Source organism: Fukomys damarensis, unplaced genomic scaffold, assembly GCF_012274545.1.
Source record: "Fukomys damarensis isolate Sample0158 unplaced genomic scaffold, DMR_v1.0_HiC HiC_scaffold_17, whole genome shotgun sequence".
Lineage (NCBI taxonomy): Eukaryota > Metazoa > Chordata > Mammalia > Rodentia > Bathyergidae > Fukomys > Fukomys damarensis.
In genome coordinates, this window is record NW_022900929.1 from 70,836,561 (window position 1) to 70,850,966 (window position 14,406).

Below are 14,406 nucleotides of genomic sequence, written 5' to 3' on the forward strand. Positions count from 1 at the left end.
TGTTTTTTTTTTTTTTTTTTTTTTTTTTTTTGCTTGTTTTTTTGAGACAAAATCTCAGTGTGGACTCATGACCCTCCTGACTTAGTAGCCAAGCCTTTTAAACCCCATGCAGCACCTTAGCTTAAATGTCACCCAACTCTTAACTCAGGTGGGGGTGGATGGGTTAGGGACAACACACACCCATTCTAAAATCTGAAGATAAGCTGGGCGTGGTGGCACAACCCTACAATCCCAGCGCTCTGGAGGGTGAAGGATCAGGATAACCATGAGTTCGAGGCCAGCCTGGGCTACACAGTGAGTTCAAAGCCAGCCTGAACGACAAAGAAAGACCTTCTCTCAAAAAGCAATAAAATAAACCAGAATAAAAAAATAAAACCCGAGGGTTAAGAGTCTCCCAAACATTCTCCCAGGACCCTTGACAAGAAACAGATCTAGCTAGGACCCTCCTGCTAGAAGAAAGACGCTTATGCCGATGTTCGTGTTTCCATTCCAAGACCGCCTCAGCTGGAGATGGAGTTCAGCACCTAGATTTGGCTCTGCTCTGCTTCCCCTTGTCCCAGGTTCTGTTCCTTCAGTAAAGGGGAGGTAAGCACATGGCACGGGGGTGTTACTGAATTGCAATGGTGGGGGGGCTGGAGGAAGATTCAATTCATTCACGGCTCATTTATTTTCATTCTCACTGCCTCGAGCTAGTTGTTCCAATTAAAAAGCTAGAGGAGAAGGAAAAGAAAGCCAGTTAGGAGGGGTGTGTGTCAGGGAAGGATTAGATCACTCTGCTACTGAAACAGCAGCAATAAAAGGAGGCATCATTCTGGAACAGGGTCCTGTAATTGCTGCTGGTTTTCCCGGCACAGTGAAAGCTGGCAGGTGGCCTCCAGACACAGATCTGCCAGGAGTGTTGGAAGGGATATAATCACCAGCATCTTTGGAAGAGCTGGGGAGGGAGGAAGGGAGAATTGCTGGGATGCATATGGAATACCGAATTCATGGGAAAGGATCTGTTGTTGCGCACCGGGGAGTGGATAGCAATGGACTGAAATGTTCTGTAGGACCTCAGCTATTGTTCACTCTGGAGGCAAAACTGTAGAGTGGACAAACACAAGTGCTTAACAGAGAGAAACCGCTGGGGTTAAACCTGGCTTATCCACTTCCTGTGACCCTTCTAGGGAAGGACTCTCCTAGCCACGCTACCGGACACAGAGGCGCGTGCGTGAGCCGTAGGAAAGGTAAGCTCTTGTTACCGCTTCCGCCAGAAGAGGCTTCCGGGGCCCACTTTCACATTCCTCCTTTACTGGTCTGGTGACCCCGGCAGTCACCTAACCTGTGTGCCTCAGTCTCCTCACAGGTATGTGAATAACAAGACCCGCCTCCCAAACAAAACTGGGACAAGGACAGAAGAAAGCAACAGCAGATAGGCCAGTGTCACCACTTTATGAACAACACGGAAGAGACCCTTAAAAACTAACACTTTGCTTTGTTAGTGGGATCAATGTAACCATTTCATATACGTGTACAACTTCTATTTGTCAATTATACCTGAATAAAGCTGGGGGGAGGACCATAACTGCAGCTTTGGGTTACTGTGATAAAGCCATCAGAGCTTTCCCTGGGGACCTCCCCCCATGTACGGTGTCCCCTGAGCAGCCACAGCTGGCAGGGCCTGCCCCGTGAGTCCTCATTACCAAGCGCCGGACCACAGCCCCGCTGAGCTTGGACACAGGAGAGGGCCAGGGGTTGCCTGGCCCCAGAAGGCTGCTCCAGAGAGGATCCCCACCCACCTGGGCAGACAAAAGGAGCCCCTGCGGCCACCCCGAGGGCACGGACCTCAAGGTCACATGGGCCATTGTGGCCAGCTCTTGGGTTATGCTACAGCTGGACGAGGGAGCTCCACACACATCCGCCACACAGGGGGCACCGATTTCAGGAATGCTTTCTTCGGAGCGACACCTGCTTTGGGAAACTACAGAGCAGATGGCCAGAGTCTCTGGATCCCGGCTTCCAGCCCCAACGCCAGGCCAGCATCTGCAGCCGAGCGGCCTGGTGCAGCCCCTGCTCACAATAGCCCAGTGCTAACGCCAGCAGCCATCTGCTTCAGCAGAGACCTCTGTGCCCCACAGAATGTACAGCTAATTAAAACGATTATGAAGGCACACATGGGGCTATTCTTCCCCAGCAGAAGTTGCCGAGCTGAACTCAGCAGCAGCCCCCGAGCCTGCAGCAGATTCTGTTTAGAAAGGGGAAGGTCTTGCAAGCCTGGAAAAAAGAGGAAAGAAATTTACTAGACTAACAAAGCTCCCCCAACAAGATGAGCTAAAGCTTTGATAAAAGCATGGGTGTCTCAGAAGAAAAACAGCAATCTGTTTAGGGAGAACACTTAAGATCGAAACTTTAGGACTTTTTCCAACACAGCATTCCATGGGGTGCTCCGCTCACAGTCCTAAATATTTATAAAGCCCAGCCTCTAGAAGCTAAGTGGGCTGGCCATTGTTTCTGTAGGACACAATTCCCGGGGCTGCGGCTCATTTGCCACTCTGCCGCCTGACAGCCCAACTCAGGTCTCCATTCTGAACGCAGGCACAAGCTCCTGGGTGGGTGGCAGGGCTGTCACGGCTGGAATGCAAATCAGTGCCTTTATCTTTAAAAGCAATTAAACGCTACAAGTAAGCGCTGGGGATAACCGGAATTAATGCATGATTTTAAAATGCACATAAATTCAGTGAGTCTTACCACTCTGCCAAAAAGCCTTCCTTCAGTACTGCCAGTGTGAGGAAATGCCAAATTAAAAAGTTTGAATTTTAAGCCTCTTCCACCCAGGCTGAGTGTACTTGATTTCAAAAACCTTAAATGGCAGGAATAGTTCGATTCCTCATCCACTCACCAGAGTTGATCAATGGATCATTGATATTACTTTTCTACATGGATCACATTTAATGGAATAGTTGGAGAATATTACTATCATTACAATTAACTTGTTTTTTATTTGTTATGTTTCTAGCTAGAAAATGAATATTATAAACTATTGATTTGTTAGGAGGTGGGGTAGGGACCGGATTCCAAGCGAATTCCCCCTGGGATCAAGTCACAAAGACCACCAGGACACCAGGGTCTGGAAGTCTTGTTAGAACAAGAGGCAACTTATTAGCTTTGAAGGGACTTCTCCGATCACTTTCCAGTGATCTCCTCTTGCCTCCAGAATGAGTGTTTCATCTCCGGAATAGCCAAATGATCTCATAAGACGTAAGAAATATAAAGGCAAAGACTGGAACGCATGAATCAAAACATCCATCCTGAGGATGTCATAGCATTTGATGGCATCAGCAACAAAACTGCTTGCTTTGTCAAAGGCTGGAACAAAGAAAGGTAATGGGAGTAATGGGAAAATAAGCATATTTTAGCTACAAAAGCGCTCAGCTGAACCATGCTCATTTATTAAGAAGCTTGCTCTAGAGTTACTTCCTGACTGTATACAATGGGAATGAATAATTCATAAAGTTCAACTGCAAAGTTTATGCATGTATGAAAATGAACATATGGGCAAGATAAATCAGCTTCATACTTCTTGAAGGAGTTTGGTCTTATGTAGGGGTAGCAAAATCCGTTTTGGAGTTTTCTTGGGGAGAGAATGGAGACTTTAACAACTGCCACCCCTGCTCTCCTAACTTCACAGTCCCAGCGCTAAGCTAGGGTTTGCTTACCCATCCTCGGGTGCCTGGCAATTAACTTGAACTTTTTCTCTCAGGTTTTCACTTAAACTGCAATGGACAAGCCCACAGTTTGGCTTACACTGCTATTGTCTACAGTTGGAGAAATAATTGTTCAAAGGTCCTTGTTCTTGATAAGAATCTTACTAGTCCCGATTTATTCCCTGTGGAGGAAAACAGTTAACAAGGTGTCCCCTTGTTTTCAACCAGGGCAGAAAGCAAAGTGGCCCTGCCCCAATTGTATTAATTGCACAATCTTTCCTACCAGATCCAAAGAATAGAGAATAGAATTGAGAATTAGTTTTGTTTATTCCCCTCTTTCTACCTTCAAAAGAAATATGAGCATAAAATTCAAGGTCAGATCAGTAACCATTACACATAAAGGGCAAAATAATTTAGTCTTCTGGACTTAAAGCTTTACTTCTGTATCTCAATAAAACAAAGCCAGAACAGGGTCAACCAAACCTTCTCATTAATCACACCTTGCGTTGGAATCAAGAATGCGCCCTTTGTTAGGTTGGATTAATTGAGAAGAGAATGTCCCGCTGGATTTGCCTGAGTGGAAACAATCCCATGAAGAAAGAAAAATCACCACTTTCCTTTCAATACCACCCGAGATGAGAGGTCACACTCCCGAGGGATCCATCTACCAGATAAACACCCTAAATTGGAAGGTGAAGTACACTGCAGTTGCTGGTGGGACCTACCTGTCACTTATGAAATAGCACGTTCTGCTCCAGGCTTCCTAAATGAAATTCTGAATGGCTACACTGTAGTGCTGGAAATTTCGCAAGATGACAGTCGTCTTTCCCTACAGAATGACTTCATTGCCTTATAAACTAAACTGGATAGAGGAGACCTGGTTAATAGCTAGGTTAGATATTTTCTGTTTCAGCAGGAAAGAATCAAATTGCCTGATGAAAGCATGGGGTGAGGGAGGCAGGGTAGGATGGAGACTATTAAACGTTTACAGTTTATATTGGGACTCTGACACGGATGAACTGAAACCAAAATCGAATGTGATCCAAACACCTTGTAGACAGGTTTATTTTCATATATTCTGTGCAGGGGACATGGCAGAACCCTGGCTACACCGTGATGTGGGTTCTCACCTGTGGCCGCATGTCACATCCGTGCACCTTGAAGTCACCAGAGTGCCAAGGGGCTCGCAACTAACAGAGCCTGAAGGTTCACATGGGACTTAACTTCAAATATAAATTTAGCTGTTTCAAAGCAACATCTGTAATAGCCCCACACTCATCTGCACATCTAGATATTTTCTTGAACAGAAGAGGAAGGATGGGGTGACAGGTAGACCGCAGAGAATTACCAGTAATTTTGGTTTATGCTTATGGGAGAAGGTCTCCTAAATAAGGATGCAGAATTAACTCAAGAGCCTGGGAATGAATGAATGAGCGAATGAATGAATTCTTGTTGGCCTGTAGCAACTTCCCCTACTATAGCACAACCCTAGATAAAAAAGAGGGAAGAATTACTATTCTCCCTTCTCAGATGGCTGCTCACTTATCAACGTAGGATGAGTTCCTCACAGGAAGTGAGCCTCTCTGATAGGTGCTTGTAACACTGTTTCATCACACTGCCTAACCCTCCACAAGTTCTCAGGTCAACGAGATGATTACTTGACTCAACTAGAGCAAAAATTAGTCTCCCAGTGACAGCAGCAGCCAAATCACCCTTCTGTTTAATTCCTATTCAGATCTTTTATTGCCTTCATGAAGAAACCTTGAAGTCATTTTAGAAAAACCTAGGCATGATGAGACCAGGAAAAACTGCAGTCCTAAGAAGGCTGTCTTGCCCTAAGCCAGGACCCGGTAGTCACAGAAAACCTACAAGAGGACCCAAGTACGCAGTCTCCCGCTCACCATCTGACTGTGCCCTATGAAATATTCACATCCATGGAGACCCAACTCTCCAACCTCCATCACTGTTGCCAGGTGGGCACTGAGAGGAAGTGCGAACCTGAAGACTAAATTCCTAACTCCTTTACACTTCAGCAAACAAATGGGAGAGAAAAGAAGCCAGCAGGATAGCAAAGAACTCCTGACAGATTTGGACTCCTTGGGGGATTAAATGCCGCTGAGATTTTCTTCCCAACGGGGGGCTGGCTCTACAATAAGGAAAATTACCTGTGTCTTCTAAGAGACCCAGCCAGCCCTTAGAGAAGGGACAAAGGTTTCTAGAGTGAGCCTATACTGCCAGGCAGGTGACCCTGGCCAAGTGAGTGACTCTCTCAACTGCTGCTGCTAATGCAGACACCAGCCAGGAAACAGAAACGCTGTGACAGGGTGGTGTGCGGCGAGAAGACAGCCTGGTGCCGATGGAGACACCGGCGAGTGGGATTCCCAGTCAGGGCTGGGGCACAAGGCTGGAATTTGTCTTTTTAGCTGCCAATGGGATCATTAAAGGTTAACGAGAAGCTAGCAGTTTTTAAAGTTGATTTGAAAAATGACAGGATCAATTCAGCTTGTCAAACAGTTCCTATTTAGGTAAGAAACAGCCAGGTCTTTGGTTTGAGTCCACTTTGGGCAATTAAAAAAAGCAGAGCAAAAAAGTTGTTATTGGGACCTGTGTAGGAGGCCAAGCGTGGCAGATAAAATAGACTACGCGATCAGAATCAGGAGGAGTCTTCAGTGGGAAGAGAAATCCAGAGAAATGACCCTTGGCAGGCCTCTGATGGCAGGCTGTGAACACTACACATTCTGTATATAGCACCAAGAGGATTCTGGAGGATTTAAGGAAGTTTATGTAATATACTGGGGGAGAAAGGATTCTTACAATAAATTCTTTGCAAGTGGCAAGGTTTTACCCAGGCCCAGCCTTCAACTCTTCTTCATTGATATGTGAAATCGAAGTCTCACTTTTAAAGCTGTCAGTCTGCCTAGGAGTCAGTAAATAAACTATAACAAAGTCATAAGAAATACACTGCCTGCAACATTTAGCTCTGCCTGGGAACTTTCTGGGTATCACCAAGGGGTGACCAGAAGCTATTGTGTCAAAAGACAAGTAGTCATTTAATTTATTACCACCAAAGAATGATATCTTCAGAACCTTTGGTGACATGAGACACCAGCCTTAAAAGTGGTTTCCCAAATATAAAGCTGAGATGTTTTACCTATTTTTTTTTTCAGGTGGAAGTATGTCAAATACATTTCACACTACTCAGGGTTATGAAGCAGACTTTATGTAGTAACATGATATCCTTCCTGAAAGCAAGAGCAATACAGTATTATAAATACTGCTCCACCTGAAGTATGCGAAGTCCTTGCCTCCCTTGCCTCCTCTTTGTGTGTGCGCGCAAGTGTGTTTTCCTGAGAGAGGGAAAGGGCCCCCAACACTGACTGGACCCCAGACAAGAAGAGGCCCTGCCAAGGCTGACCGGGCACCTGCACCTTGATGTTCTAGGCAGCGTTCTTCTCCTCCCTTCCCCCACTACACAACTCTTATTCCATGTTCTTGACTTCTCTCTCTCTCTTCTAGACGCTTTGTTTTTTTTCTCACTCTCATTTCTGACATTGTTCCTTCACATCTTGGATGAGAACAGCAACCTCACTTACTGAAAAAAAAAAAAAAACCAAAACCAAAAACAACACAAACTGCTGTTTGGCAGATGTGTTCTTGTACATTTCAGTACTGCCTTCCTTGTTACCATGGGGTTGTAAGTATACAGGAAATTTAAGGATACTCATCTGAATGCTGGAGAAATTACTGGGAGCAAGTTTCCTACAGATTTCAATAAGCTCAATAGGGATGTTAGTCAACCACACACACACACACACACACACACACGTTTGCAAACCCCCACCCACCCCCGCTTTCAGAATCTTGAGGCACTTGCCTCTTTTCCAGTCTATATTAGTATCTGAAGTATTTTCAGCCCCAATCTGATCTAGGATTAGCAAGAAATATTTAGAGCTTGCTCAGCACGGCATTTTTAATCATCTTTTACAACTGGGATGCTCGTCAATGAGCCGTAAAGAAACTATTACTGCTCCTCCTTTGTTGGTAGGTGATGGCCAGGGGAGGTGGGCAAATCTCTGCAGGCTGGAGGGGAGGCGGCTTGGGTATGACAGAAGAGCTAGGAAGAACCAGGGCCACCACTGAGCAAGGGGACAGTGCCCTGCTCCATGCCTTGGGGTAGGAACTGAGTGTAGTTGCTCCCTCATGCCACAAAAGGTGAGATGCAGGCTCTTAAAGTGGCTTTCATTCTCTACCTGCCACGGATGCTGTTTTATAGTTTGGATAGGGAGTGGGAAAGACTTTGTTAGCCTTTTAGATTACTGAAAAACGTGCATGGAGGGGAAGCGATATTTCTGAGAGCTGGACGACCTCAGACACCGTGAAAGTACTGAAAGTTAAGCGCATGCATGTAAAGCACACACTGAAAGGTCAGCGCGCTAGAAGCTGAAACAGAGGTGAAGACATTCAAATAACTGAAACACAAACCGGCTAGGTCCAAAAGGCAAGTCGTAACCTCAGCAGAGAGCCGCTAGCCAAGGAAAGTGTGTGTGGCATCAAATCTTCCACTTCTCCCGTCCCCCTGCCTCATGGACGTGACCATCATCCCGGAACCCTGAGACCTGCTCCTTACCTCACTGCAGTCACCAGCTGGGATGTGCGAGGGCCGCGCTTCGTCTAGGGGCTCGATCACTGTCACCTCTGCAAACTCCTCCACAGATTCTTGAAATTCAGGCAAGGACCTTCGTCCATAACGCTTGCCACCTCTGACATACTTGGGCTGAGCTTCTGGCGAGCAGTCTGGATAAGGAGAAAAAAGTTGGGGCCACATTACATGGAATCTCAGCCGAGCTGATACTCACAGCTGCCAGCCACAGCCTCTTATACCAGCCCCGGAATAGGCCACCACTGTTTGCCAGCTGTGATGACCGTGGGCGGGTACAAGTCATCGGGTCGGAGGCAGAGCACAGCTTCTAATTCTGAATGATTTACGGCACCCGGATTATACATGTGCACAGTCCGGGCCAGATACAGTGATGGCAGCAAGGATTGGACTCACACACACTTCAACATCATCTTGCAGACTTTTAAGCACCTTGCACAGTAAGAATTAGGATAATAAAAAATTCCACTGGACCTCAGGAAAAGGGGAGAGGCCAAAGCTGGTCTTCTGTTTATTAAGCTGGTGTTGTTTAGGGGTAGAGGGTGGGTGGGTTGCAGTAAGGAACAGAAAACTAACAGAGATGCCTCAGAGAAAGTCTTGGAAAGTGATAATAAAATGGATCTCATGCCAGCACTGTGAGGTCAGCACCCACACCTCTCATCTGAACACTTTCCCTTATCTCAGTGGTGCCTTTGCTAACCGTCCTGCTTGCTGATCCATCAGACAAGCAGGATGCCAGAACAGGGCGAGGGACCAAGTGGATTCCAATCAACTGACAACAGCTACTCACCTCTATGAAACCTGGTATCAAGATCTCATTATAAAGTTAAAAGCTATGGACTAGAATAGCAAATGCAAACTGAATGAAATGAAGGGAAAAAAATGGTGTGCAATGTGTTTTTCTCTTCCTGAACTTCAACACTGGACAAAAGGAGAAATGGGTATAGGGCGGGAGTTGTCTCTTGACCATGGAGGACTTCGGCATTGTGACACACAAAGAGTCATAGGTTCAGCATCGCCATCACCATCACCACCACCGCCGCCACCGCCACCACGACCACAAACTACAAGCTAATCTTTACTACGGATAACTTTAAAGCAATAAATACTTCACTCTGTTCGAATATCACCTTAAAGGTTTGTAAGCACCTTGCACAGTATTATAAGAAAATATTCCATTAAACATAAAAGACTGGCACTTCTTTGATTTCTATGGTCTTGCTCTCTACACAGATACACAGGCTCTCTGGAGGAGAATATACTGTAACTGTCAAGGTACCTCTCAACACAGATGTGTGGCCTTTCAGACAAGGCATTGTGCACACACACTGTCAAAATAAGGGTGGTTAGTTGGATAAGAGCTGAAAGCACAAAACTCTTCCTTTACCACCACTGAGCCATGGTCTGTTGGCCCTTATTTTATTGGTTCCTTGGGCGGGCGGGTGGCCCTTTGGACTGACTCCCTCTACCCCGACCCTTCCTCTGAGCTCAGATTTCATGATGATATTCACAAATGTTTCCAGAAGCATTCTGAAAATGCTCAGCCAAGCTCTGAGTGAAGTATTTATGTGAGCTATACAGTCTCTAGTGATATTTATATCCAGCTTTCTAAAAAGTCCCAGCCAAGTCATTTTATTAGGTCGAACGATTCCCTTACAGGAAGCATTTAAGCATACAAAATTTATACTGAAAATCGCATGCATATTTGAAGGTACCTTTTATCAGAAGAGAGTGTGTCAGCTTGTGGGTATTCAGGAGCGGCACAGACACTCGAGCTACTTGTTGGCAGCTGACACCCACAGATGCTAGTCAGATAAGAGGCAATGCAGAACCATCCTTAATGTATTAGATGTGCTTAAACGTTAGTGGCAGACAAGATACACCAGTAGTTAACTACTGCGGCTTGCAAAGATTAAAAGTGAAACTTACAACCTCAATAAAAAGAGCAACGATCAAGTCCTGGGGATGGCAATTGACAAAGGAGATTTTTCTGTACGCTGTTCCTTTTCAGATGAAAGACAGTAGTGGGAGGAAGCAGCTGTCTTCAAAACCCCAGTGTGACCAAGTCCTAAACTTACTTGTAGACGAAATGGTTCCCTAACTATTTACTAAACTGCTCCCCATTGTGGGGCGGGGTGGACCGTAGTAGATTCCAAACAGCTCTTTTCCGAACCCATGAAAGATAATAGATTGTGAATCACTAGGGACCTGTGGAGCTTTCGTTTACTTATTTACTTACTTTTGCATTGCTAGGAACTTGAAGTTTTTATTATACCAACTGTAAGAACCAATTTTGAGCATGCTTTAGGTTATGTTCTACAGAATACATACACATGACAGTCAACTTCTAGAGATAGCCATTAAACTATATACATACAATCTTTTTGCAATAAAGATTTCAACACACACAAAGGAAGAATGGATTAAGGTTTCCTCATTACTAAATTTCTCAAACCATCCAAGTAACCAGTAAAAACTGAGACTCATCAAACCATTTTTACAAGTTGCCTTTCAGAATTACATACTCACACATCCCTCTCCCACTGACAGCAACACCACTGAATTTACATAAGAGAGAAAAGAGACTGTCAGAACAGGGAGGTCCAGAGAGAACATTCACGGGCAACAGCTACTGCTGCATCGAACATTTGAAAACTCTGATCATTCTTATTAATCTCAACCAGGGCTTCAGAAGCCAACAGCAACAGTCCTACAAAGGGGAGGCCGTGGTGAGACCGGGAAACTCTTGCACACTCACGAAGGCCTGCAACTGAACAGACTCCAAACTGCAGCCCAGCCATGGTGGGCACACCCAGATGTAACACAGTTTGATAGGACCTTGTGCTTGTGAGACAGGCGCAGTGCCACTGAGCTAACTCCCCGGCCCAAGAAAATTATACCCCATAGCCTCCCCTAACACAGAACTCGTAACTGCTGCAAGCATGAGCTTCAAGGAAGATGAGAAATGCCAGGGAAACTGAGGCTAAAGAACCACCCTGCCTATGCTGTCTTAGTTCCTGGAAAGCATATTAATGATTCTGCTTGGAGTATGTAGCTTTGGACTCATTTTCTCTTTCCCACTTTCCATTTCTTCTATCTGGCATCACTGCATAAAAATAAAAACAGGCTTTGAAGGGAAGCAGACAGACAAGCCTAGCCTGGCTTGAGGAGCCTCGGCCCCATCCCAGGAGAGCTTATTATCAGACACACCAGGCACAGCAAGGGCAGGCCCAGCTGAAATGGCCTATGTTTTATTCCAAAAACTAAGCCCTTGGTCAGGAGCAAGGGAAAAAAAGAGAAACATTGTTGCAATCCTCTAACGATGCTGGAGGAAAGTAGGAGAAACTGGGTTTCAACCAAGCAGGTAGGGAAAAAGATCTAATCAGGGAATTCACAAGATAAAAACAAAATCTATTCCTCTGGATCAGAAAAGCTGAACAAAGCGTGGGTGCTCATTCTTTATCCACATCTCACTGTCCCAAGAAGAGAAACCGCAGAGCCGTGACACCATTCCTTTCCATGCCCGTGTATGACTTGTGACCACAATGTTCTGCACTTACAATAAAAAGGAAACTGAAGTACAATTTGCCAAGGAGAATGACATCCTGGGGGATGAGACAGTTGCAGGTATGGCAAACAACACCCACACCTTTCATTTCTCTCCTAAATCTCTTCCCAGCAGCAGTGTAGATGGGAAAAACAGCTTTCCAAATCTATACTAAGCTGTACATGACACCTACTTCTTAAAACTGACCACAGGCTCCTACGTGATGCAGACGACCACTTGGGTACTGAGCTCCTCTGAAACCCCCTGGACGGGTGGCCAGGAGTGCCGACAGCCAACGCGGGTCACCATGAACCTGCAGCTCCTATCCCGAGTGCTCCAGGAACTCTCTGGTCCTTCCCTCCGGATCCCATGGAACCAGTGGTATCCAAGGCCAGTGAGAGACGCCCAGTGCTGGACCCCAGAGGAAAAGGGTCAGGAAGAGTTCACAGCCCTCAATTCCACAGCAGATTCCTCAATGTCATTGCTTGCAGCAGGTAAACAAATGTGCAATGACTGGACAGATGGTAGACAGTCACCCAAAAGCCTCAACGCCTTTCATGCAAACGCTTTCTTTGCACAAACACAAGTTTGGGACCCAGGTTGGACTGGCACCCACAGCACACACATGGGGAGTTGAAGCAGATTTCCAGAGGTGTCCTCCAGCGTCAGGCAGGCTCCTTATGGGACGGGGCCATGAAGAAGGCACTGCATTATACCTACTCATGCTAGAGGGTAAAATGGACACATCACCTTTTTTTTTTTTTTTTAAATCAAACTCTTCTGATACCGAAAAATAACCTGAGCCCATTTCCAAGGATGAAGAAATGAGCTTGTTTCCAAGGATCAGCCCTTATGGTGCTGATGTTCTCATTTAGGTATAAGGGACATTCTTATTAGATAAGCATCCTGCGGACCCTTGCTTTCTACTTTCTGGCTCATTTAAGTGAGCCTAGGGAGTTATTCCCAGAGACAACATCCCCTTCCGAAGGACTTCAGCTGAGGCTTAATGCTGAACTCACAGGATTACCTGAAACCAACAAAGAGTAAGGAAGAGTAAAAAAATGAAATAGGTGCAAACCTCAAGTCAATAACCCCGAAGAGGCTTTCTTGATAAAAGGTGGTCATGCACACAGCCCCCCAAGCACCGACTGCCTCACTTGCTCCCAATGCACCCACACACAAGGATCACACGGCGAGGGTACAAACCCACGCCTGATTCCAAATACAGGAAGAAAGGGGAAGAGAAAACCCCAGGGGAACCCTGGCCATACCCGGGAGAGACACCTAGAGACAGAGATTGACAGAGAGAAATACACAGAGAAAAGGGAAAGACAGAGAAGGGGGGGTAGCAGAGACCTAGAGACCCACGGAGGGCAGGGTGGGGGGCAGCAAGAGAAACATCGGGGGGACAGAAAAGTAGTTGGGAAGTGTTGCAAGGGGGAGCAAGGAGAAAAGGAGGTAGAGGTGGGGAGCTGACTGGTAAGAAGAAGAAAAAAGTGGGGCGAGGACACCCCAAGCTGAGACAGGGAGAAGAGAGCTCAGGAGAAAACGAACCGAATAAGACTCTGTGACATCTGCAGCATTCCCTCTTCTCCCTGCCCCTGCCCATGTGAGCCATCAGCAGGAAGCAGCCTCATCAGCCCACACTTCCTTCCGGGTGCTGCCTGGCAGGGGCGGGATTAGGACACCACCCCCCACCTACTCCTCTCTCCTAGAACCTCCATACAAGGTGCAGATGTTCCACAGGACTGCAAGTCCTCCCTGGATAAAGGGGCAGTTTTCTCATCGGTGTCTCTATCACTTCCGGATGGAACACAGGCTACGGTTACAATGGTGATGGGGGTGGCTCTAATTAGCCCTGCCTGAGAGGAAGGCTCGGAGAGGAAGTTGCACACCCTCTAAAGTTGCTCAAGACATGGGTGAGAGTGGTGTGGCAATGCCCAGGGCTGACTCTTCTGAAGACATGGTCTATCTCAGACTTACAGCAGACGAAGATCAGTCAGCCGGAAGAGATCTTTGAGTCAATAGCGATTATATAATTGCTTCCCTGGTCTCTGCGGGAGATCAGTTGGCTTATCTCTGCTAGGAGGCCCAGAATCTTGTACTACTTTGGGGAAGAAGGCAAGAGAGTCACATTTCGCTTAAGTGAATCCTCCCTGTTGTTCAAGGGCTCAACTCAAAACTCACTTCTTTCCAGTAAACTCTCAGCACAACTTTCCTGGAAATTTTTCTCCTATGCATTGAACACCAACTCACACTGTCTACAATTTAATAATGACTGTGGTCATCTTTTTTCTAAAAGCACTCTACTGGTAGGATTATCTACCCAGGAGGACTGGGTAACACATTCCAGGGCAGTGGGGCTTCAAAGAAAGAGCCTGCACTTAATGGACCTCCACATGGGTACTCAACTTGCACAGGGTCAGAAGTATTTAGCCTCCCAAAGGCATAGTTTCCTCATCTGCAAGAAGGAAAAACAGTAGGTGCTCCAAGGAGCAAGGTCACCATGCACCTGCAGC

The 14,406-nt window shown here is 46.2% G+C and overlaps 1 protein-coding gene across 8 annotated transcripts in view; it reads right to left on the bottom strand.

The window, feature by feature from the left end:
- The window catches only part of Nin (ninein), an 85,010-nt gene that overhangs the window by 52,053 nt on the left and 18,551 nt on the right, over positions 1 to 14,406 (bottom strand). For all 8 annotated transcript variants that reach the window (XM_033765175.1, XM_033765179.1, XM_033765174.1 and 5 more), the window contains exon 3: positions 8,311 to 8,477. In XM_033765175.1, the coding sequence (XP_033621066.1) occupies positions 8,311 to 8,477 (167 nt within the window). The remainder of the gene's footprint in view (positions 1 to 8,310; positions 8,478 to 14,406) is intronic.